The sequence below is a fragment of the Rana temporaria genome, chromosome 12, assembly GCF_905171775.1.
Source record: "Rana temporaria chromosome 12, aRanTem1.1, whole genome shotgun sequence".
Lineage (NCBI taxonomy): Eukaryota > Metazoa > Chordata > Amphibia > Anura > Ranidae > Rana > Rana temporaria.
Window position 1 is genome coordinate 64877016 of NC_053500.1, and position 25044 is coordinate 64902059.

The window sequence follows — 25044 nt, forward strand, 5'->3', positions numbered from 1 at the left end:
TTTAAAATTCTGTAAAATCTTGAGGCACCCCATTCTAAAATGTAAAAGACTAAACCAATAGTCTTAGGGCCCTTTCACACGTACGTACGGAAAGTATGTCCGTATTTCATCCATCCGTTTTTGGATGAAATACGGACATGCATGTATCCCTATGGGATAGCGGGTGTCAGCGGATGAACATCCACTGACATCTGACCTCATCGGTCCCGCTATGCTCCAATTCTGCAGATGGAGGAAATCCTATTTTTCTGTCCGTCTGCAGAGCGGATCGGGTGAACACGGGCAGACGGTCTGTGTTCTTCCGATTCCCCTCCCCCCTCCAAGGGGAGAGCAGAGATCTGACAGGGCGGTCCCTGTCATCTGCCGGCTCAGCGGGGATCAACGGAGCGATCCCCGCTGAGCAAGCGGATAAGTAATGTACGGACCTCACGGTATCCATACGTGGGAAAGGGCCCTTATATATTGAAGCAACATCCACACATGTAGGACCTCCAACATTAGAGGTGCTTTATTCTTCTAGAGCAAATACACCTTGGTAATGACTAGTATTCCAATGTTTCCCTCACTCAGCTGATGTGACCCCAGTGCTGATAGAGAGGGGCAAACAAGAATGTTGCACAGGCGCCAGATGTCCTCCTTTTTAACCAACGATGCCATTGGTTGTTAGGATGCCAGCGGCTGGAAGGTTGTAATGGTGCACAATGAAAGCCTGTGGCTTTTTGTAACTAAAAGGCAGGCTTCATCCACCTGCTGGCGTGTTGACAATTTTTGGGCAATTTCAAGGCATTTTGCCAAGGCACCCCTGAAGAAACCTGAAGGCACCACCCTGGTTAAAAAAGGCTGGTCTAGACAAACGGAGGTGGTTATCCATAGCACAGATTTAGCAAGGAGTGGAGAGCAAATCGTCACCTAGATTTATAAATTCTTTGGGTGACCTTAAAGTGGTTGTAAAGGCAAAAGGTTTTCTACCTTTATGCATTCTTTAAAAAAGCAGGAACAAAAATTGTCTCTGGACAGCCACACTCTGAACAAATTGTAACCTTTATTAAAAGAAGGACAGCACTACAAGTCACAGCAAAGTAAAATAAAACCCAACTGCTGACGCGTTTCGCACTGAAACTAGTGCTTAGTCATAGCGATGACTAAGCACTAAAGACGTCCTCCCGGCAATTGAGAGCCACCTTGTGGCCGTCTTTAGGCAATAGGCTGGATCTCAAGTGGTTAAAGGCTTCTGTTTGTTAAAAACAAAAATAACAAACCTGTTATACTTACCTGCTCTGTGTAATGGTTTTGCACAGAGCAGCCCCGATCCTCCTCTTCTCAGGTCCCCTGCTGGTGCTCCTGGCCCCTGCCTCCTGCCAAGTGCCCCTAGAGCAAGCAGCTTGATGTAGGGGCAACCCTCCTAAGCCACTGCTCTGCCTGTCTTTTCCTACACAGAGCCAACGGCTCGGCCCCACCCCTCTCTCTCCTCACTGGCTGTGATTGACAGCAGTGGGGGCCAATGGCTCCCCACTGCTGCCTCAGCCAATGAGGAGTGAGAGACCCTGGAGAGCCTTTTGCACATTGTTGCTCGCGATGCGGCTCAGGTAAGTATTAGTGGGGGTTGGGGAAGGGGGATGTTGTTGCACAGAGAAGGTTTTTTACCTTCATGCATTATTCTATGCATGAAGGTAAAAAACGTTGCGCCTTTTAGAACCACTTTTAGCGTCAATCTAAATGAGCCAATGTACATACTTGTTCTTGGTCAGTATAAAAGCCAGTAGGTTAGTATTACAGCCAGGCAAATACAGTTCAGCAATGCCAGGCCATATATTTCACTGATGCAGTCTGCCTGGCCCTTAGCAATAGACTATTAGAAGGTCATCCATTTAGTGTGTACACAGCACCCAGATCTGATGTTCTGCGGGTTCCATGCCATATGTGAATTGTGTCTTTATGTCCTCAGATGACGGTGATGTTGTCCAAAAAGCCCTGACATGTCAAAAAGCTGAACATACATTCCCTGGAGTACCCTGCGGGATCATGGACCAGTTTATTTCAGTGATGGGGAGAGAGGGACATGCTCTACTCATCGACTGCAGGTCAGTAGGGACATATCGGACACTGCAGGGACCTTGTATTGTAGAATATTTTCTCCAGATACCTACCATTATGAGGAATGTTGGCGGGGAAGAAGTGTTAACTACACTAACGCAAAGTGTCCCCTAAATGGTGCCCGTGCTGAGCAGCTGTCCTGTGTTCAGTAAGCAGCAGGGCAGATGCTTGGCATGGGACCCAGAATCTAGTAGAGATCCCTAGAGTAGTGATTTCCAGCTTTCAGGGGGATCCCACAGCTATAGCACATACAGGTGAAACTCCAACAATTTGAATATGGTGCAAAAGTTCATTTATTTCACGAATGAAACTTAAAAGGTGAAACTAATATACAAGAAAGACTCATTACATGCAAAGCAAGATAGTTGAAGCCGTAATTTATCATAATTGTGATGATTATGGCTTACAGTTCATGAAAATCCCAAATCCACAATCTCAGAAAATTAGAATATTACATGCAATCAATAAAACAAGGATTGTACATAGAAAAATATCGGACCTCTGAAAAGTAGAAGCATGCATATGTACTCAGTACTTGGTTTGGGCCCCTTTTGCAGCAATTACTGCCTCAATGCGGCGCGGCATGGAAGCGATCAGCCTGTGGCACTGCTGAGGTGTTATGGAAGACCAGGATGCTTCAATAGCGGCCTTCAGCTCTTCTGCATTGTTCGGTCTCATGTCTCTCATATTTCTCTTGGCAATGCCCCATAGATTCTCTATGGGTTCAGGTCAGGCGAGTTTGCTGGCCAATCAAGCACAGTAATCCCACAGTCATTGAACCAGGTTTTGGTGCTTTTGGCAGTGTGGGCAGGTGCCAAGTCCTGCTGGAAAATAAAGTCAGCATCCCCATAGAGCTTGTCTGCGGAAGGAAGCATGAAGTGCTCCAAAATCTCCTGGTAGATGGCTGCGGTGACCCTGGACTTAATGAAGCACAGTGGACCAACACCAGCAGATGACATGGCTCCCCAAATCAACACAGACTGTGGAAACATCACACTGGACTTCAAGCATCTTGCAGTGTGTGCCTCTCCATTCCTCCTCCATACTCCGGCTCCTTGGTTTCCAAATGAGATGCAAAATTTGCTCTCATCAGAAAAGAGGACTTTGGACCACTGAGCAACAGACCAGATCTGTTTTTCTTTAGCCCAGGTAAGACGCTTCTGATGTTGTTTGTTGTTCAGGAGTGGCTTGACAAGGGGAATATGACATTTGAAGCCCATGTCCAGGATCCGTCTGTGTGTGGTGACTCTTGATGCACTGACTCCAGCCTCAGTCCAATCCTTGTGAAAGTCCAACACTTTTGAATGGCCTTTTTCTGACAATCCTCTCCAGGCTGTGGTCATCCCTGCTGCTTGTGCACTTTTTTCTTCCACACTTTTCCCTTCCACATAACTTTGTATCAATGTGCTTTGATACAGCACTTTGGGAACATCCAACTTCTTTTGCAATTACATTTTGAGGCTTTCCCTCCTTATGGAGGGTGTCAATGATGGTTTTCTGCACAACTGTCAGGTCAGCAGTCTTTCCCATGATTGTGATTCCTACTGAACCAGACTGAGAGACAATTTAAAGGCTCAGGAACCCTTTGCAGGTGTTATGGCTTAATTCGCTGATTAGAGTGGGAAACTTTGACCCTAGAATATTGCATCATTTCACAATATTAAGATTTTCTGAGATTGTGGATTTGGGGTTTTCATGAGCTGTAAGCCATATTCATCACAATTATGACAAATCACGGCTTGTACTATCTTGCTTTGCATGTAATGAGTCTCTCGTATATAGCTTCACCTTTTAAGTTGCATTAGTGAAATTAACTTTTGCACGATATTCAAATTTTTCGAGTTTCGTCTGTATGTTCTTACAATGGTTCAAGCTGGATCAATGTATACTGTAACTTTTTAATTTCTTCTGAAAACTCAATAAAAAGTATTAAAGAAAAGAAAAAACAATGGAAAAATTGCCATACCTGGGATTCTTTTTTTAACTTTTCCTGGCTCTGTCACAGACTAAATAAGCTTTGGTTTTAGATACACTTTAAACATACTTTACTAATCATTGTATATAGTGCAATCGGAAAGAAGCCCTGTTTATGTTTTCAGTAGCGGCCAGTTAGATTCTCCTTTTCATAGGTAGTAATGACAGCTGGAGTCTGATTGGTTACTACACCCAGAAACAGATCATTGTCACTTGATAAAGGTCAGCATTAGGGTTGTCCCGATACCGATACTAGTATCGGTACCGATACCAAGCATTTGCCCGAGTACTTGTACTCGGGCAAATGCTCCGATGCTTCAGCCGATACCTGGACAGTCAGGGTGATCAGTGCGGTGGGGGAGTTACAAGCACTGATCACCGCTGACTGTCCTCGTATCCTCCTCCAGCCCCCCTCTGTGTCCCACTCCATACTGCCATCTCCCTCCGTGCTGCTGCTGCCGCCGTGTGTCTCCTCCTCCCCCCCCCTCTCTCTCTCCGTCCGTGCTGCCGTCGTGTTTCTCCCCCCCCGCGCTGCCGCCGCGTTTCTCCCCCAGTGCTGCCGCCGCGTTTCTCCCCCCGTGCTGCAGCCGTGTTTCTCCCCCCAGTGCTGCCGCCGTGTGATGACTCTGTACATTCACATAACTGAAACATCGTAAACTGTGTTTACAATGTTTCAGTTTATGAATGAAGAGAAGCCACTGTCTTCTCTCATTTTCAGTACAGCTGAGGCTGCAGAGAAAGGGACTGGGGAATCTGTGTCCCTAGTCCCTTTCTCTGTCACAGAGGAGAGATGTCAGAGGTCTGTTAAGACCCCTGATATCTCACCAAAGCCCCCAACAGGGCTGATAGAAAAAAAAAAAAGGAATTGCAATAAATAATAAAAAAATTAATTGTAAAAAATAAATAAAATAAAAACACACTGACACTGTTCACCCCCCCCCCCCCCCAGGGAAGGAAGCATTGTAAAAAAAAAATAATTAAACAAATTGTAAAAAAAAAAAAAAAACTACTGACACATGTGCCACTGTCGCATGAGATTTAAAAAAAGTATATCGGTATCGGCGAGTACTTAATAAAAAGTATCGGTACTTGTACTCGGTCCTAAAAAAGTGGTATCGGGACAACCCTAGTCAGCATTGTGAATAATTGATCCCAGTGCAGTAATCACTGTTTGTTGTATGTTTATATCTATTCAGATCTTTAGAGGCGACACCATTTCCCCTGACAGACCCCGAACTGTCTGTGCTTATTACTAATTCCAATGTGCGGCATGAGCTAACAGGGAGCGAGTACCCAACACGCAGGAAACAGTGTGAGGAGGCTGCCAGGGCCCTCAATAAAGAGGCTTTGAGAGATGCCAGTATGGAAGAGTTGGAGGGTGAGTCTGTTCTAAATCCTAGCAGAAAAAAAACTCTCTCTTCACAGCTAAAACAAGCAAAATGTCTAAACCTGTGTGTAGGTTATTCACCACACTCCGATGCCATGTTTCCCAGGCTCCATGGTACCAGCATGGCATTCGTTCGCTGATCTCCCCTTCCTGCTAATGACCTGGAAGGGATGTGTAGAACGTCACTACCAGGTCCTGGTGTAACTTTCTCTTGCCAGTATGGCTGAGGAAGAACCAAACCATGCATCACTATTGTCCCTTATGTAATGTAAAAGATTAGTTGCACCCAAACCTTTTTACCCCCCCCCCACCCCCCCAAAAAAAATAGTTTGAGCCCCCCCACCCCCACATAGACACATTTACAAACGTGAATGCATGCTTTAGGGCATGATGACCTGTAGGACTTTGAAAGCATTGCCTATGGTAACGATAGGGCACTAAAATTTGTTGCTGTTTCACCAAAAAAATTGTATATGTATGTGTGCAAAAAATGCCTGTGGCTTTGAAAGGGTTTAACCACTTCATTACTGGGCACTTAAACCCCCTTCGTGCCCAGACTAATTTTCAGCTTTCAGCGCTGACGCATTTTGAATGACAATTGCGCGGTCATACAACACTGTACCCAAATTATATTTTTATCATTTTTTTCCCACAAATAGAGCTTTCTTTTAGTGGTATTTGATCATCTCTGCGATTTTTATTTTTTGCGCTATAAACAAAAAAAGACAGAAAATTTGGGGGAAAAAAACACAATATTTTTTACTTTTTGTTATAATAATATCCCAATTTGTTTTTAAAAAAAATATTTTTTTCCTCGGTTTAGGCCGATACGTATTCTTCTACATATTTTTGTTAAAAAAAATCGCAATAAGCGTATTTTATCGGTTTGCGCAAAAGTTATAGCACCTACAAAATAGGGGATAGATTTATAATTTTTTTTTCTTTTTTTATTAGTAATGGCGGCGATCTGCTTTTTTTTTTTTTTTTTTGTCAGGCCTGCGATATTGCGACGGACATATCGGACACTTTTGACACAAATTTGGGACCATTCACATTTATACAGCGATCAGTGCTATAAAAATGCACTAATTACTGTATAAATGTGACTGGCAGTGAAGGGGTTGACACTAGGGGGTGAGAAAGGGGTTAAATGTATTCCCTGGGTGTGTTCTAACTGTGTGGGGGGAGGGGACTGACTGGGGGAGGTGACCGATGCTGTGTCCCTATGTACAAGAGACACAGATCGGTCTCCTCTCTCCCTGACAGGACATGGAGCTCTGTGTTTACACACAGAGCTCCACGTCCCTGCTGTGTCACCGCCGATCGCGTGTACCCGGCGGACATCGCGGCCGCCAGGTACACGCATCGGCTTCCCAGAGATGCGCCGGCACAGTGTTTACCCGCTGCGCGCCCCCCAGCGGCGCGCGCGGGTAATGCACAGAAATCTGAGATCTCAAGTGGTTAAAGTAGTAATTTAAAGGGGTTTTTTCTTTTTAATAAACAAACATGTTATACTTACCTGCTCCTTGCAATGGTTTTGCAAAGAGCATCCTGCCAGCGCTCCTGGCTCCTCCCCCTTGACCAGTGCCCCCAATAGCAAGCCACTTGCTATGGGGGCACTGGTGTGTGCTTGCTAGAGTTGCAGCTTGCCCCGCCCCCTGCTCTATTATCCTCATTGGTTCACTGGTTGTGATTGACAGCAGTGGGAGCCAATGGCTCTCGCTGCTGTTTCAGACAATGAGGAGAGAGAGGCCCAGGACAGCTGAGGCTCCCGTGCACATCGTTGGATCGAGAGGGGGGCTCAGGTGAGTATTTGGAGGGCTGCAGAAGGAGCAGCACACAGAAGTTTTTTTTTTATTTTAACCACTTCACTTTGGAAGATTTACCCCATTCCTAACCAGACCATTTTTCGTGATACAGCACTGCGTTACTTTAACTGATAATCGTGCGGTTGTGCGATACTGTACCCAAAGCGTGAAGGTAAAAAAAACTTCAGCCTTTGCAACTACTGATTAATGATAACGGCTTCTATAAGTTTAAAAAAAACACTAGTGTGCATGGAACCTAAGGTTTGGTGTTCACCCTGTGTGTATAAAAGTGTGTGATCCCCGCACTGAGACTTAATTATGCTTTTCTGTGATAAACTCTGTAATTTGACTGCTGCTGTGGTATAAAATGTAGGTGCCTTTTAAATCAATTCATAACGTGTACCCAGAACTGTCTTCCCATCAACACTATTTCAAAAAATCATATATATAAAATACACATAAATCTTAAGTGCCAAAAACTGTGTGAAACATAAAAAGACTAAAAATCCCCAAAATCTAAAAGTGTATTCTTTTCATATATTATTGTGCAGTCCTTGTGCCAGTGCTTGTTCTTATGCCATGCCGTGCTCCCCTCCTTATGTGCCCACACTCACCAGATGATGGTGGATATTGTGCCTGTATTAAGAGCAATTGCTCATCGGTTAATATTTTCAATTGATGGTCTGCTTGTCCTTGTAGTTCTCCAGCAGGTGGAGATGGATCCTCATGTATATCATAGGGAATATAACCAGAAGATATCCATAGTGTAATACTATTTTATTCAATTAAAAACTCGCTTTCACAGCCAATTAAAAACGTACAAGATTCTCCTCTTGTATCTGAGCATATGCCAACGCCGTCCTGGAATTTAAAGATCTGCAGTTTGTGTTCCAATCACCAGAGAAAATTACTTGATGAGCAATTGCTCTTAAAGGGGTTGTAAAGGTTTGTGTTTTTTCACCTGAATGCATCCTATGCATTCAGGTGAAAAAACACCTTGCAGTCACCGCCCCCCAGCCCCCTCGATTTACTTACCTGAGCCGTCCTTCTCTCCACGGAGTCCAGGCTTTGATTGGATAGATTGATAGCAGTGCAGCCATTGGCTCCCGCTGCTGTCAATCAAATCCAATGACGCGGGGCTGTATCATACACTTGGCGTCTATGGACACCGAATGAATGACTCAGGAGCGTGCCCGCAAGGTAACCCCCGTAGGTGTGCGCAGCCTATTGCATTATGGTGTGCACCCCACAGCTCTAACACATATGCCCTTGACATATTTACCCGCCTCTTCCCCACTCTCCATCCTGAAACAATGGGAGAAAGGAGGGGGGCAAGGGAGCAAATGGGGGACCCAGGCAAAAGAAGGAAGAGGAACAGGGAAAGGAGGGGTGGCATATATTAGTATTGATCCCCTAAATGTTTTACTCCTGTGGCAGCTGAATGTTGACAATAGGAAGAGGAGGAGAAGCCTACTTTCATCTGCTGCAGGAGGAAACGACAGATCGGTATCACTATATTCCACCCGCACAACCTCTCCTGTCCAGGTTCTGAGGGTCGGCAAGTTAGGATTGCGGTTTACCTGTCACCTGCCCACCATTGACAGGTTGCCAACCCCAGGATTAGGGTGTGCCCAGGCTCACCTGACACACCCCTTGCGCACGCCTATGGCAACCCTTTTGGGAGTTATCTAATGCGGGGAGGAGCCGCGAGGGACCCCAGAAGAGGATGTTCGGGCCACTCTGTGCAAAACGAGCTGCACAGTGGAGGTAAGTATGATATGTTTGTTATTTTTTTTAAAACAAACCTTTAGTATCACTTTAATACAGGTGCAATATCCACCTTCATCTGGTGAGTGTCTGCAAATAAGGATGGGGGCACGGCACAGCATAAGAATAAACACTGGCACAGGGACTGCACTTTAATACATGAAAAGAACGCTGTGACGGTATCGGTATGATATCCCCGTCAAGCATTCCCTCCTCTCCATACAAGAACATCACAGGATTCCCCACACATGAGTCAAGACTGGATGTTGGAACCAAGACACTTTATTGACACAAAAACTCAGCTTATATGTGGTTACAGCCTGTTAGGAACGCCCCCCTCACACAGTGGGGTTTCCCATACAGATTATAGGAGACAAGTCGGAGCCGACCATGCAGACACATTTCTTTAGATAAAGACATCACTGGAGTTAATTACTACACTGAAGCAATCAGAATAATTAACATACTACTTCTCTAATCATTTAGCCTGATGATACAATACACATCTTTTAAGGGTAAACACAGATCTTCTTTACACAACACAATAGATCAATTAACGTTTAGAATAGTGAGGGGACATTAGCACGTCAATAACCTGTCAGAGGAATGAATCACACATGAAATTCCTTTCTACCTCTACCCATGGCTAGCAGGGAGCAGTACACTGAGACATATAGGCAAATGTATCACAATGGCCCCCCTTTTGCTCTCTGCTCCGGCAAATCCGGTTGGACCTTCCCTGGTCCAGTAGGGTTGACGGGTTCAGAGCTTTTAGTCCGAGGTTAACTCCGTTTGGCATGACTGACCTCCCTTGACAACTGCTTCAGACTCAGGTATGTCACCGGGTCGTCAGATAACACGCCGGTCAGTCCCCAAGTCTTTGTGCGATCTGCTAAGTCACCAGAAGTCAGTGTGAAGACAGCGAATGGGTCTGTGCGCCGCCGTCTAGGTGTCCTGCTATGGGAGGGGGCAGGTTATGGCTCTGAAGTGACAATCACAGGAGATTCATAAAAAGGAAAAGTTATATTTGTTGTAGCACTGGTGCTCAGAGTCCGGGGGGGGGGGGGGGAGAGAGGGGACTCAGAGCCCCATAAGGTCAGCCACCCCCTGCTCCCTCCGCAGCCGCCGGTTCTCCTCTTGGAGCTTCTCCAGCTCCATCTCCAGTTCATGGAGCCTGGGGGGGTCAGCCTGCTGTGACCTCAGGTGGTTGTTCTCCTCCTCCATGCGGCTTATGCACTCCTCCAGCTCTATGTACTCACGGATCAGCTCCTGCTTGCTCATGTCCTGCAGGCTCTCCACGTGGTCCTTCATCATCAGGAACTGGGTGGTGGTGTAAGGGGCCACCGGTGGGCCCTTGGCGAACATCTCGGCCCACATCTGGGACGCCCGCTGCGACTCCCTCTCCTCCAGTCGCTTCTTCTCCTCCCAGGTCCGCTGGTTATATGACTTCCAGGACCTCTTCTTCTTGAAGGGTGGCCGGCGGTGCCTCTTTCTGCCCAGCTCCCTCCAGGGCCCCTCCGGCTCAGGGCTGGAGCCCATGACCAGCTGACAATGGTGTTCCCTGTTGTCCGTAATAGCAGATTGTACCATGAGGGCTTCGTAAGGGGTGCCCAATGGTTCTTCCCGACCCCGCTCCTGGGGATCCCAAGCCGAGTCTACACAATGGGCTGCTGCTGGTGGGCAGTACCCAGGTTGAGACCAATTTGACCTGGTGTTGTCATTCATGGGGCAATTCTGCTTGAAGTGACCCAACTGTTTGCACCGGAAGCAGCGTTGTTCGTTGTCCTCCTGGCGTGGATAGCGAGGGCTAGATGTCACCGGTCTGTTAGGAGGTTGGTATCTAGCGGCTGGTGGGTGTGAGGGCGCCGTTGGTCGTGGAGGTTGTACCCGTGGTGTGACCTGGTTTGTCTTGCGAGTATCCGCATATTCATCCGCCAACTTCGCGGCCTCTGGTAGAGTCATGGGCCTGCGATCTCTCACCCAATCTTTGACATCCGTCTGGATGTGATTGTAAAATTGCTCCAGGAGCATTAGTTGCAAAATGTCCTCTGCGGTGGTGGCCTGGCTGCTGTTAACCCAGTTAGAGGCCGACAGGGACAGCTGGCATGCCCATTCTGCGTAAGAGTCTTTCGTGGTTTTGCGTGAGTCCCTGAACTTCTGTCGGTGGGACTCTGGGGTTACTGCATAACGAGCCAGGAGCACTTCTTTAACCCGGGCGTAGCTATGGATATCCTGATCTGGCACGGTCAGGAAAGCATCAGAAGCTTTGCCTGACAGTTTGCCTGACAATATTGCGACCCACTCTCTTCTAGCTATTCGGTGCAGGTTACATTGTCGCTCAAAATCCGCCAGGTAGTTATCAATTTCACAGTCCTTTTCATCAAAAGCTTTAAAAGCGCTAAACGGAATCTTCCTTGCGTCTGCTGTGCTGTACTCACTGTTCGGAGAAGGTGCGGCTGCTTGTTGGACTGCTGCCAGTTTTATCTGTAGTTCTGCGTCCCTTATTTGTTTAGCCTCCTGTAGCTCTGCGTCTCTTATTTGTTTGTCTCTTATTTGTTTAGCCTCCTCCGCTAACAGGTCCATCACTTTCAGCACCACATCCGGCGTTGGGTTCGGGCCGAACCACGCTAGCTTCTCTCTCATTAGCTTGTTGGCTGGCGATTCCTCCTCCTGAATCACTGGTGTATCCATCTCTTGTACTGCTGGCGTTGCTGCAATCCCGTCCTCCTGGTCTATCTCCATTGATTCCGCTATGATGACCCGCTTGGTTTTGTTGCTAGCAATCCTTCCAGTAGTTCTTCCAGTGTCTGCTTGGAATCCGGGTGTGAAGGAGAGTAGAAGGGAAGATCCCGCTGCTGCCAACCAATTTGTGACGGTATCGGTATGATATCCCCGTCAAGCATTCCCTCCTCTCCATACAAGAACATCACAGGATTCCCCACACATGAGTCAAGACTGGATGCTGGAACCAAGACACTTTATTGACACAAAAACTCAGCTTATATGTGGTTACAGCCTGTTAGGAACGCCCCCCTCACACAGTGGGGTTTCCCATACAGATTATAGGAGACAAGTCGGAGCCGACCATGCAGACACATTTCTTTAGATAAAGACATCACTGGAGTTAATTACTACACTGAAGCAATCAGAATAATTAACATACTACTTCTCTAATCATTTAGCCTGATGATACAATACACATCTTTTAAGGGTAAACACAGATCTTCTTTACACAACACAATAGATCAATTAACGTTTAGAATAGTGAGGGGACATTAGCACGTCAATAACCTGTCAGAGGAATGAATCACACATGAAATTCCTTTCTACCTCTACCCATGGCTAGCAGGGAGCAGTACACTGAGACATATAGGCAAATGTATCACAAACGCGCTTTTAGATTTCTATGCCTCATGCAGTTTTTGACACTTAAGATTTATTTGTAATTTTTATATATATATTTATATTATATTATATATGATTTTTGAAAATAGTGTTGACGGGAAGACAGCGCTGGGTACAAATGTTAGAAATTCATGTACACCCTGCTTACATTTACCGCAGCTGTGGAAAAACGCAAAATGGTTTTGCCGCGTTTTGTGTTTTTTCACACTTTGCGGTCAAAACATTCTTATCCTAAACACGATTTTTCCGTGTTCAGGAGAGGGAGGTTGAAGCTCACCTAAACGCAGCAGCTCCTAAACTCTGCTAAAACCTATGCTTACATGGGGTTTTATGGAGTTGAGTTTAGGAGCTTTGGCACCCTCAACTGACAATGGTTGCAATGCTTTGACTTCCGCAGACCATTCCTCCAGCCCCAGGTGTGCAAGTTGTTTATGGAACAAATGAATGGACTACAAGTGTGGTGATGTCTGTTCTGAAGCCTTTATTGAGAACTGCAGGTCCCTCTGCTGCAGAGGCAGACGGACTTGTAGTTTTTACATTCACAGATTCCTGTGAATGAATGATGTAACAGTGCAGGCAGATCCTCGCCAAATTAAAAACAAGACAGGTGTCAGCGGAGAGGAGAACCCCAGATTCTTTAAGGAGCTGCAGCCTGCGGGCTATGACCACATTTAATGTTACACCGTAAATCTAGGCAAAGCATGGCCATAAAGATGGCCTTCTCTTTAAACATGTTTTTTTTTTCTTGACAGCCAAAAAAGAGAACATGAGTGAGGTGTGCTATAAGCGGGCACGTCACGTCATCACAGAGATTGAGCGCACTGCTAAAGCGGCACAAGCTTTGAAGAAAGGGGATTACAAACTGTTTGGCAAATTAATGGTGGAGAGCCACAACTCTCTGAGGTGAGGTAGTATGGACTGAGTTGCTTTTTAACAGAGTTTACCAATTGCAGTACAGCAGAGATGGGGGTGGTGCTGAAAATCACATTATGGAGTTAAAGGGGTTGTAAAGGTTTGTTTTTTTATTTTCTAAATAGGTTCCTTTAAGCTAGTGCATTGTCGGTTCACTTACCTTTTCCTTAAATTTCCCTTCTAAATGTTTTTTTCTTTGTCTGAATTTCTCACTTCCTGTTTCTCCTCAGTAAGCTTGCCCCCATCATCCGAGCTGTTCTGTCTGGGGGTTAGTCAGCCAAAACAGCTTACTGAGGAGGAACAGGAAGTGAGAAATTCAGACAAAGAAAAAAAACATTTAGAAGGGAAATGCAACAATGCACTAGCTTAAAGGAACCTATTTAGAAAATAAAAAAACAAACCTTTACAACCCCTTTAAGGCAGGTCATAAAGTATTCAACATACTTTATGACCTGCCTTAAAGGGGTTGTGATCTCCTGAGCCGAAGCAGCACTGATTGGCTGCCACAGAGCTATTGTGTTCTCCCAGCAAGAGGATGGGGAAGAGAGCCTTCCCTGCCAGGAAAACACAACGATTATTGCTAGCAGCTATAGCCTTGCATGCTAGAAATCCAACATGCTGATTGTACCCAAGTTGATTAATGGATTGACTTGGGTACTATCAGCCTGCCCATAGATGGATCCATCTATGGCCAGTTAAAGAGACATTATTGGCACCTTTTCAAGAGACTCTGGAGCTAATGTGTGACCTGGAGGTCCTACCAGGAAGTAAGCCTTTCACAACATGCTCCATTCCTGTCATGTGGGGCAAGGTTTTGTAGCCACCATGACGTTCTGGTAAAGTGGTGGGCTTACTGGAACAAGAGCGGGGGTTGTGCAACACAATAACCTCAAGTGTCCACATGCTAAAGAGAGTAGTTCCACTATGGTTGCCCCTGGCTGTGCAGTAGAGCAGAGACACTGACAACTGTGAACGCTGCTAGTTCTCCTATAGGACATCAATGTATCCTCAGCATGCGGCATCATACTGGTAAACCTTAAAGTGATTGAAATGCAAACATTTGTGTACAGATTAAAAAAAAAAATACATTATAAATATTTGTTTTCCCTTTTCTATAAATGATCACATTCCCCCTGTTCTCATCTGCATAAGAGCTGGGGGAGGAGAAGCCGCAACACATTGAGCTTGCCCAGGGCCGATTCCGCCCTATAGGCTCACTATGCAAGCCGCTTAGGGCCCCTCAAAGCTGTGGAGGGCCCCCCAAATTTTACTAGAGGCCCCGGGCGCCTGGTGAGAAGTAATTTTCGGCCCCTCACCCCGCTTCTCAACTTGCTGGCTGCATAGGAGAAGCGGTAAGAAGTCGGCACCCCCCGCTTCCTCACTTTAATGTAAGATGTAATTTCCAACAGCAGAGCCCTACCCCCGCTTCTCAACTTTAATGTCACATATCACTGTGCCCCGCTTCTCAACTTTAATGTGACGTCATTTTGCTTAGGGCCCCAAGGAGTTCAGGATCGGCACTGAGCTTGCCAGTTAATGTGCAGTGGGGGGAGTGTCAGGCCAAGTCTGACCATTGGAGGAGAGCAGGCCGAGTTCCCAGCACAGCTAGAGAACTTACCACAATGTGTTCTCCTGCTTAGCGTGGTCAGTTTTTAATGGGAAAGCAGAGGGACTGGCAGGAACACCAGGGATTTCACACAAAAGAAGCAATACAAAGAGAACAGAATACATTCTCATACAAATATATTGTACAGCAGGCACATATCAGGAATATGAAATGTTGGGGTAACAAACACTTTAAAATAAAGATTAAAAAGGGGAGCTGATTAAAGTGGCACAGATGCCACAGCTTTTCTAGTCTGTAAGATCTCTCTCTTATTGTCCAATGATGAGGCTGGTTGTTGGGTGAAAGGGGACGGGGAATTGGCTTTGTAAAACTGTAACAGCGCACTCTCACACAGCAAATATGTGCCAGTTGCAGCAAGAAGCCAGAGTATGTCTGCATTCACCATTACAACCTTCCAGCCGCCGGCGTCCTAACAACCAATGATGTCATCAATGGATAAGGATGATGTCAGGTGCCAGTACAGCATCCTTGTTTTCTCCTCCCCTTCCCATCACTGAAGTCATATTTTCTGAGTGAGGGAGAAGAGAAACATTGGAATACTAGTCAGTACCAGTGTGCAAAGGTGTATTTGCTTTGGGAGAACAAAACCCCTCTAATATTGGGTGCCCTACATGTGTGGATGTTGTCGCATTATATGAAACTATTAGTTTAGTTTTTTTACATTTTAGAATAGGGTGCCTTGAGATTGAGATTGTGCAGAATTGACTAAAAATATATTGAGAAACACTTATGTAAATAATTGCAGCCGCTCAACCTGTGTGAAGCAATGTCATTGCTTTGTACGAGACGCAATTTCCCCCATCCACCTGTGAATCCAGCCACAAAAATACACCGGATCTTTGCCGCCGCTGGCACATATTTGCCATGTGAATGAGACCTAAGGCCTCGTACACACCACAGGACATGTCCGATGAAAATGGTCCGTGGACTGTTTTCATCGGACATGTCCGCTCAGAGATTTTGGTCTGATGGCTGTACACACCATCAAACCGAATATTCCCGCGGACAGAGAACGTGGTGACGTAGACGACACCGACGTTCTCTATCGCGCGAGTTCAATGCTTCCACACATGCGTCGAATCAATTTGACGCATGCGCGGGATTTCGGTCCGCTGGTAAGACGTACTAACCAGCGGACATGTCCGACGGACAGCTCTCCAGCGGACAAGTTTCTTAGCATGCTAAGAAACATTTGTCCGCTGGAAATCTGTCCGCTAGCCTGTACACACGATCAGATCTGTCCTCTGAAACTGGTCCGCAGGCCAGTTTCAGCAGACATGTCCGGTCGTGTGTACGAGGCCTAAAAGTTAAATAAAAATCTGCAGTATTTGATAAAAATAAAAATGATGAGGCTGGAGGTAGAGAGGCGACAAGGAAAGCTACAACCTGAACCAGGAGCTGATCTATGGAACCAGAATACAGTGGCGGGCCATCCATTAGGGGCGCATGGGCACCCCCCCCCCTATCCATGAGTCCGGACCCCCAATCTACATGCAGGGTGTTGGATGCATGGATTATTTTTTTTTTAAGCAGAGGCTGTAATAGGCTTCAAAAAAGGGTGGGCTCGGGGCACAAAGCACTATGCCCAAAAGCCAACCCACCTGTGACAATAGCAAATGAATATTCGCCATTGCCACACTGATCCTCCTTCCGGCCAATCAGGAAGTGAGTGCTGAGGCCCATCATCACACAATTGGGTGAAAAGACAGGCTATCCTGTTGGACGCCTAGGAGGAGGAGGTAGGAGATGCGATAGAAGCCGTTGCCTGTAAGAGCGCTGGCAGCCCGCCAGCTAGATGGGGCAAGTGCAGGGCTGGATGAACAGCTGCGAGAGCCCCAACCGAAACCGGGGGGGAGGGGGGGGTAGGGGTGGTAAAATCCCCCCCCCCCAAAAAAAAACCTAGCCGCCACTGCCAGAATGTGTGTGTCAACTGTCGGACTGTGCAGTGTGGGCAATATGTGTTAATCACAACAGTAGCTGTACAAAACAATTTTTGGAATGTAAACAGTAACCATATATGTATAGATTTTGGGGTTCTTCCTCTATGACGACTCATTCTTTCTTCCCAGGGATGACTATGAAGTTAGCTGTCCAGAATTGGATGAACTGGTTGCCATCGCTCTGGAGGTTCCTGGCGTGTATGGTAGTAGGATGACAGGAGGTGGATTCGGAGGATGCACAGTGACCTTGTTGAAGACTTCAGCTTCCGAGCAAGCCAAGCAGAGAATTCAGGTGAAAGATCACCCCAAGATGATGATCATTTTTTGTCAATAGGGGCGCGTGCGAGGCCCCCGCTCGCCCCTGGTCCTGACGCGCGTGCCCGGCAGGCGCTATCACCGCCGGGCACCTGCGATCGCTCGTTACAGAGCGAGACCTGGAAGCTGTGTGTGTAAACACAAAGCTCTTGGTCCTATCAGGGGTAAAAATTACGGATCGTCTGTTTATATAATGTATGAACAGCGATCAGTCATTTCCCCAAGTCAGTCCACCCCCCCCCTTCAGTTAGAACACACCCAGGGAACATACTTAAAGGGGTTGTAAAGACAAAAATATTTTCCTCTTAAATTAAAGTCTGACAGTAGCTGATAAAGTAAAAAGTAATGTTTTGCATTATAACTAGTTTGATACCTTTTGAAATCGAGCCGTTTTATTCACCTCCGTCACTCCTGAATCGTTATTCTCACTGACTTCCTGGTTTGCGGTGCGCATTCATTATTGCTACATCACGGCTTAATGGGAACTACAGTTCTCATTAGGCTTAGCCTCCATGCCTGTGAGGGATAAGAGAGCATCTTCACGCAGGGCTGTAGTCATAGGGAGGGGGTGAGCACAGTCTGCTTTCCACCATGCAAAACGGCTCAGATGCTGGTGGAAAGCAAGAAGAGGAGAGACAGGAAATGGCATTTTCAAACCTGGATTACTGTATTTTGGAGGTCAAAAGGAAAAACGAGGTAAGTGATATTTAAATGCTCTAGCTTACAGCAATCAATTGATCTAATAAAAAACGAACCTTTAGTGTTCCTTTAACCCCTTCCTCGCCCCCTAGTGTTAACCCCTCTTCTGCCAGTGGCATTTTTATAGTAATCAATGCATTTTTATAGCACTGATCGCCAAAAAAATGCCAATGGTCCCAAAAATGTGTGAAAAGTGCCCAATGTGTCTGCCATAAGGTCGTAAAACCAATAAAAATCGCTGATCGCCGCCAAAAAAAATATTAATAAAAATGCCATAAAACTATGCCCTATTTTGTAGACGCTATAACTTTTGCGCAAACCAATCAATAAATGCTTATTTTGATTTTTTTTTATGAAAAATATGTAGAAGAATACGTATCGGCCTAAACTGAGGAAAAAAAAACGTTTTTATATATTTTTGGGGGTATTTATTACAGCAAAAAGTAAAAAATATAATTTTTTTTTCAAAATTGTCGCTCTATTTTTGTTTAAAGCGCAAAAAATAAAAACTGCAGAGGTGATCAAATACCACCAAAAGAAAGCTCTATTTGTGGGGGGAAAAAGGACGCCAATTTTGTTTGGGAGCCACGTCGTACGACCGCACAATTGTCAGTTAAAGCGACGCAGTGCCAAATCACAAAAAGTGGCCCGGTCATTGACCAGCAATATGGTCCGGGGCTGAAGTGGTTAATGATGTGAGAAGGCCAAGATCTCCGCTCTTCTTCTCAGTCTTTTACACCATTGTCAGTGTTGAAGTAAGGCTGTAATTACCTGCTCAGTGTTGCATCCTACAGTTAAATTAGCATGTGATGCTGAGTAATAATTACAAGTGTCACTAATCCTGCATGTCATTAGAGCACATCCAAATATGATTTTTAGTTTGTGATCAATCAAGGAAAGATTACAGCCTCTGTCAGGATTCCCCCCCTCCCCCCCCCCCCCCCCCTATTTCTTCAGCACGGAAAGTGATGGGAAATCCAAAGTGTTAGACCCCTTTCACACTGGGTAGCTTTGCAGGCGCTATAATGCTAAAAATAGCACCGGCAAAGCGACCTGAAACAGCCGCTGCTGTCTCTCCAATGGGAACCCGTGGGCTTTCACACTGGAGCGGTACGCTAGCAGGACGGTAGAAAAAGTCTTGCCAGCCGCATCTTTGGAGCGGTAAAGGAGCAGTGTGTGTACACCGCTCCTGCCCATTGAAATCAACGGGGCGCCGCGGCTACACCGCCGGCAAAGCGCCTCTGCAGTGGTTTTTAACCCTTTCTTGGCTGCTAGTAGGGGGTAAAACCGCCCTGCCAGCGGCTGAATAGCGCTGCGAAATTGACGGTAAAGCGCCGCTATTTTTACCGCCGATGCCACCCCAGTGTGAAAGGGGCCTTACAGTTGTCACTAGAACGGGGGGTAATCCCTATACTGGTGGCAACTACAAAACCATACTACTAATAAATCACCATTACTGAGCTGTTTCAGAGGAAGCCTGTGCTAAGAGAAATTTGGAGGGTGCCAGTGCTGACCACCTTCTGAACATGCTAGCTGCCTGGATGTGTTGCCAATCCATTGACTTTAATATATTCTGAGTCTCTGACCTCAATCTCCTTTTAACTTTCCATAAAGAAGACTAGTCACCATGTAGCTTCTCATGCACTGACTAGTTACCTAGTGCCAGCATTGCCTGAGGTCGGAGGAGTGCTTGACTTAGAACAGTGGTTGTCCACTGATGAGCTAAAGGGGTCCCTAAATGTGCCCCCTGACATCACCAAAGGGCTGCACATAGTGTTCAATATATATAATGCTTGAGAGGACTGTCAGAGACTGCAAATCTAATGGAGGAAATGAGGGTCAGAGAGTGTGCACATGCTATATGTTTGGCTGGGGATATGCTGCATAAGACAATAAGAGACTGGGAACATGTTACATGAGACCAGTGGCGGAACTACCACCATAGCGACTAGGGTTGCCACCTCATCCCTTTAAAAAGGAACACATCTGAATTACACAGATTCTGAGGCTAATTTAATGCAGATAAGGCACCAAGTGAGTTTAATTACCACCTTAATCAGCCACAGAACCTGTGTAATTCAGATGTGTTCCTTTTTAAAGGGATGAGGTGGCAACCCTAATAGCGACCCACGCGGACGCTATGGGGCCCGCAGCCGAGTGAGGATCAGGGGGGCCCGGCAGGAACGTCGTTCCCGTTAGCAGCCGTGGCTGCTTACACACACACTGCTCCAGGCACGCTCTGCCAATGAGAGCACACTGCCGAGGGATCTCCTAGAGACTTCACAGCTCTGACACAGCCGAAGGGAGACCGGGGATGCAGAAGATTTCATTTCCTGCCTCTGTGCCGTGCCGATTTCTGAAGATGAGGTCAGGTAGGTGGAGAAGCATGGCTTTCTATGTGGAGGAAGGAGGGGTGAGAATTCCTGCCTGGGGGAGATTCTTTTGGTGGGGAGGTTAAGGAAAGGGGGTGGGTTTGGTTTTAGAGAAGGACCCCCCTCCCCCCCTGTAAGTTTCTTGTAGAGAAGTTTACAGGGGGTGGTTATTGGCAGGGATTTGGTTCTGGGTGGGAAGTTTGTTAAATGAAGGGAGATATTATTTAGCATTAGAAATGAGGGAGATATTTTTGCCTTGAGGTGTGATCAGAGACAGGGGGTTAATATTGTGGGGATATATGAGGGAGGGTGGTGTTTTGCAGTGGGGAGTTTTGCTTGTGGGTGGGGGGTTCTTAAGCAGTAGAGGGGGGGGGGATTTTTTCCTTTAGTTCACACTGATGTGGCTCTGCAAGGTGTATTTTGTGTGGGCATTAAGGATGAGCTCCGGCGTGTTCGCATAGAACACGTGCAGAGCCCGCCAGGAAGTCGGCACCCGCGCTGCGCTAATCACAGCCAGGCAGACATTTCCCGATGCTCGGCTGCAGAGATCGGGACATGTCTGCCTGGCTGTGATTAGCGCAGCGCGGGTGCCGACTTCCTGGCGGGCTCTGCACGTGTTCTATGCGAACACGCCGGAGCTCATCCTTAGTGGGCATGGCAGCCCATTTATACTGTGTGGGCTGCTGTGCCTCCCTAAATACAAAGAAAAGGTCTATAGGACCCTCCACCATTTCTGGAGTCACAGCCCGCACAGGAATCGCAAATGCAGAGCAGTTTCCAGTGTGGGTGTGATTTCTAGTGTGTGCAGCATGCCATTAGGATTAAAGGCCGGTTCATACTGCTGCAATGCGGGAACCCTGCAAATCCACTGGGGGTTCCCACATCGCATGTCTCCTGTCGGCAGTTCACACTGCCCCATATGAACTGCTGGGAGTGCCAATTAAAACTTAATGGCACCCCCAAATCAGTTCGCATATTGCAGTGCGATCTGCAAATTCGGACAGGAATTGAATCACATGGGTGTGAACACCCAGGGCTCAAGTCCTGCGGGAACGCATGGGAACAACGTTCCTTTACTTTTTCCACAGCAGGAACGCCGTTCTCATTGTCAAGGTGCACCGACCTCCCCTACCTCGGTCCTCCTATTCCTCCTCCTCCAGCGGCCGCTGTTACAAAGTCCCAGCTCTAGTGATGGGTGAACACTGATCCATTGGCAAATTGAATCAGTGTGATGTAAATTATAGGAGCCGGGACTTTGTTACAGCGGCCACTGGAGAAGGAGGAGGTGGACTGAGAGAGGGGAGGACGGGATCGCGCTGGGATATTCAAATCCCAGATTCAGACACATGCCAGGCTTCATTGCTAGACACAGATCAGGCTGCATTGCTGCACACTGATCGGGCTGCATTTGATGGACACTGGCAAGGCTGCATTGATGGGCACTGGTAAGACTGCATTGATGGGCACTGGTAAGACTGCATTGATGGGCACTGGTAAGGCCATATTTGGTGGGCACTGGCAAGGCTGCATTTGATGGGCACTGGCTAGGCTGCATTTGATGGACACTGGCAAGGCTGCATTTCATGGGCGCTGATCAGGTTGCATTTGATGGGCACTGATCAAGCTGCATTTCATGGGCACTGATCGGGCTGCATTTGATGGACACTGGTAAGGTTGCATTTGATGGGCACTGATCAGGTTGCATTTGATGGACACTGGCAAGGCTGTATTGATGAGCACTGGCAAGGCTGCATTGATGGGCACTGATCAAGCTGCATTTGATGGGCACTGATCAAGCTGCATTTGATGGGCACTGATCACGCTGAATTGTATGGGCACTGGTAAGGCTGCAATAATGGGGCACTGATCATGCTGCATTTGATGGGCACTGGCAAGGCTGCATTGATGGGCACTAATCAGGCTGCATTTCATGGGCACTGAGGAGTGAGCGGCCCAGGGCCTGGGCCCCACTTTGCACAATCAATACAGGCAGCCTGAGAAGAGGGGCCACATGCCAGCATACTCACTCAGCAATCCCAAACTTACTCTTCTGCACAGATTAACACATGTGTGCAGACGCATTGGGGTAGCAGGGGTCCCACACATTGGAGCCTGCATAGAAACATAGTGCAGAAGGAGTCCCAGTTGTTGCAACTTGTTTTAGAAATTCCCTGCGAGGGAACCATTATCACACAGTGTGGTGTGTTTTATTGTTAGTATAGCATACAGATTAAATTATTTTGTTGTTACATCTGTGCTATATTTATTTGTTTAATGCATGTGAATGTTAGATGTGTCCTCAACTCATAAACTGGCGCTTCACAATAAATATTGCAGTTTATTCATTAAAAAAGTAGTACATAAAACATACATATACTGTGTGTATGTATATATATATATATATATAGTAATCTCATGTTGTGCAGGGACATTTCTAAACACGTGCCACTACTATAGACACCCAGCAGGTACCATATTTAAAGGAATTTTTTTTTTTCACTTAGAGCATTATTAAAATCGATGCTCAAGAAAAAAATACAGTTTTTAAAACTTTTTTTCCCCAGTCGTCTTCCAAGTCAGCCCTTGAGAGATGGAGCTCCTCCTCACAATTTAGGAAACACGTTGCCAATAATTTTTCCTCCCTTTAAGAGGCGGTCCCTCAGGTTCCTGGTCAGTCTTAGTGTTTCCTCCGTCCGGAGGAGACATGTTGCCAGAGGACCTGAGGGGGCTCCATCTCTCAAGGGCTGACCAGGGCAGGGGTCCAGCTGGGACAGCATTGTGTGTAAAAGCTGCGGGCGCAGCCATACACAAAGAACGAGCAGGGGAGCCTCAGAGCGGCAGGGGGTCAGGTGACCTTACCAGGAGCCGTGCAGCGTGGGCGGAGGAGGACGGTGTATGGCCACGGGCAACCCTCGATGTGCAGAGGTGTCCCGGTTTGGGAATTCTTCTGTGCCCAGGCGTGGAGTAGGCGCCATTTCCTCATCCCCTTGGCGGTTTCGGCGGGGGGGCGTGTTCCTTCAGCTGACGCCGCTTGACCCGGAAGACGCAGGCGCGTCAATTCCGGGGCGGGGTGACGTCATCGGCGTGCGCCGGGGAGCTGGTCATTCCCCTTAAAGGCGCGGGAATTTCAAACAGGCCGGCGGTGCTATACACGTGCGATACGGCTGCAGGGGACAGCAAAGACGCCACAGTGTGCCAGGATGCTGGAAGAGGATGACATATCGTCGGGCCAGGCTCCAGGAGGCGAAAGCACCAGCAGGATGCAGGTAGGCACCAGTGTGGTGGCCTTTTGTATTCATTTATATGGGACAGCAGCTAGTGGTGGTGGCACTAGCTTAGCTGGGGCTCACAGGGGTAGTGTCACCGGGTGTGCACTAAAATTATGGTGGAATGTAGTCTCACCGCCATGGGGCCCCTGTCTTTGTCTTTTATACAGGTGAAAACACCAAAAGAGCCAAAGCCCATTCCCAAAAAGCGGTGTGCTAAGTGTAATACCAAGATGCCTGTGGAATACACTGAACCGCTATGCCAGACTTGCATGGACAAGCTGGTACAAAAACAATCTGACGCAGTTTATGCAAACATTTTTGGATCCGTGAGGGAAGATATGGCTAACACCTTTAAGGATCTCAAAAAATTTATCTCAGAAGTCAAAACCCCAGTAGTTCCTTCTGGAAGTCCCTCTCCCATGGCCTCTCCCAGATCCGAAGTCGCATCGGGGTCGCATGAGTCTGTGAGGGAGCGAGCAGGCAGCAGCGCAGCTAGCGTTTTGGCCAGCGATGACTCTGAACCAGAACAAGAGGAGGGGGGTGAAGAAAGAAGAAAGGCACCAAATTACAAATTATCACTAGAAGAAGTGGATGATTTACTTGGGGCCATTTATGAAACCCTGGAAATTGAACATGAAAGGGAGGAACCTTCCAAGCATGACCTAATGTATCAGGGTCTGAGGAAGAAAAATTCCAAGGTGTTCCCAGTGCATCAGGTGATGTCTGACACCATAATTAATGAATGGAGAGATCCAGAGAAAAAAACATTCTTTGCAGCAAGTCACAAAAAACGTTTCCCTTTTAGTGACGATCCAAAAGAAGTTTGGAACAAAAATCCAAAACTGGATGCACCACTTTCAAAAGTGTCCAAAAATTCTGCATTGGCTTTTGAAGACATGGGTCATCTAAAAGAGGCTATGGACAAAAAGGGTGATATTATCCTAAAACGAGCCTGGGAGACAAGTGTTGCTAGCTTAAAACCAGCGCTAGCTACCACCTGTGTTGCAAGAAACATGGAATTTTGGCTAACCCAGTTACAGGAACACATTAAAAACGGTACACCTAGAGAGGAAATCTTGAAGACACTTCCAGTACTCTCTAAAGCGGTGGGTTATATTGCAGATGCTTCTGCAGAATCCGTAAAACTGGCAGCAAGGTCAGGTGGACTAGCCGTCGCAGCTAGGCGTGCGATTTGGATGAAGACCTGGACAGGTGACGCTGCATCCAAAAACAGACTTTGCAATTTGCCTTTCACAGGAGACTTGCTGTTCGGCTCAGGCTTAGATGAGGCTTTGGAGCGAACAGCGGATAGGAAGAAGTCCTTTCCTACGGAAAAACGAAAATTCCAACAAAAAAGATTTTTTCAGGGGAAAAGAAATCGACCACAAGAGGGGAAGAAAGAATTCCCAAAGAAAAATTGGACAGGTCAAAAGGGAAACCAAAAGAGTAACCCACTCTTTGGCGCTGCTAACACA

The 25044-nt window shown here is 46.8% G+C and overlaps 1 protein-coding gene across 1 annotated transcript in view; it reads left to right on the top strand.

Annotated features, from left to right (window-relative positions):
• GALK1 (galactokinase 1) overlaps positions 1 to 25044 on the top strand; it is a 43920-nt gene that overhangs the window by 13549 nt on the left and 5327 nt on the right. The window contains exons 4-7 of the mRNA XM_040330365.1: positions 1946 to 2081; positions 5265 to 5446; positions 13188 to 13338; positions 17044 to 17206. Of these exons, the coding sequence (XP_040186299.1) occupies positions 1946 to 2081; positions 5265 to 5446; positions 13188 to 13338; positions 17044 to 17206 (632 nt within the window). The remainder of the gene's footprint in view (positions 1 to 1945; positions 2082 to 5264; positions 5447 to 13187; positions 13339 to 17043; positions 17207 to 25044) is intronic.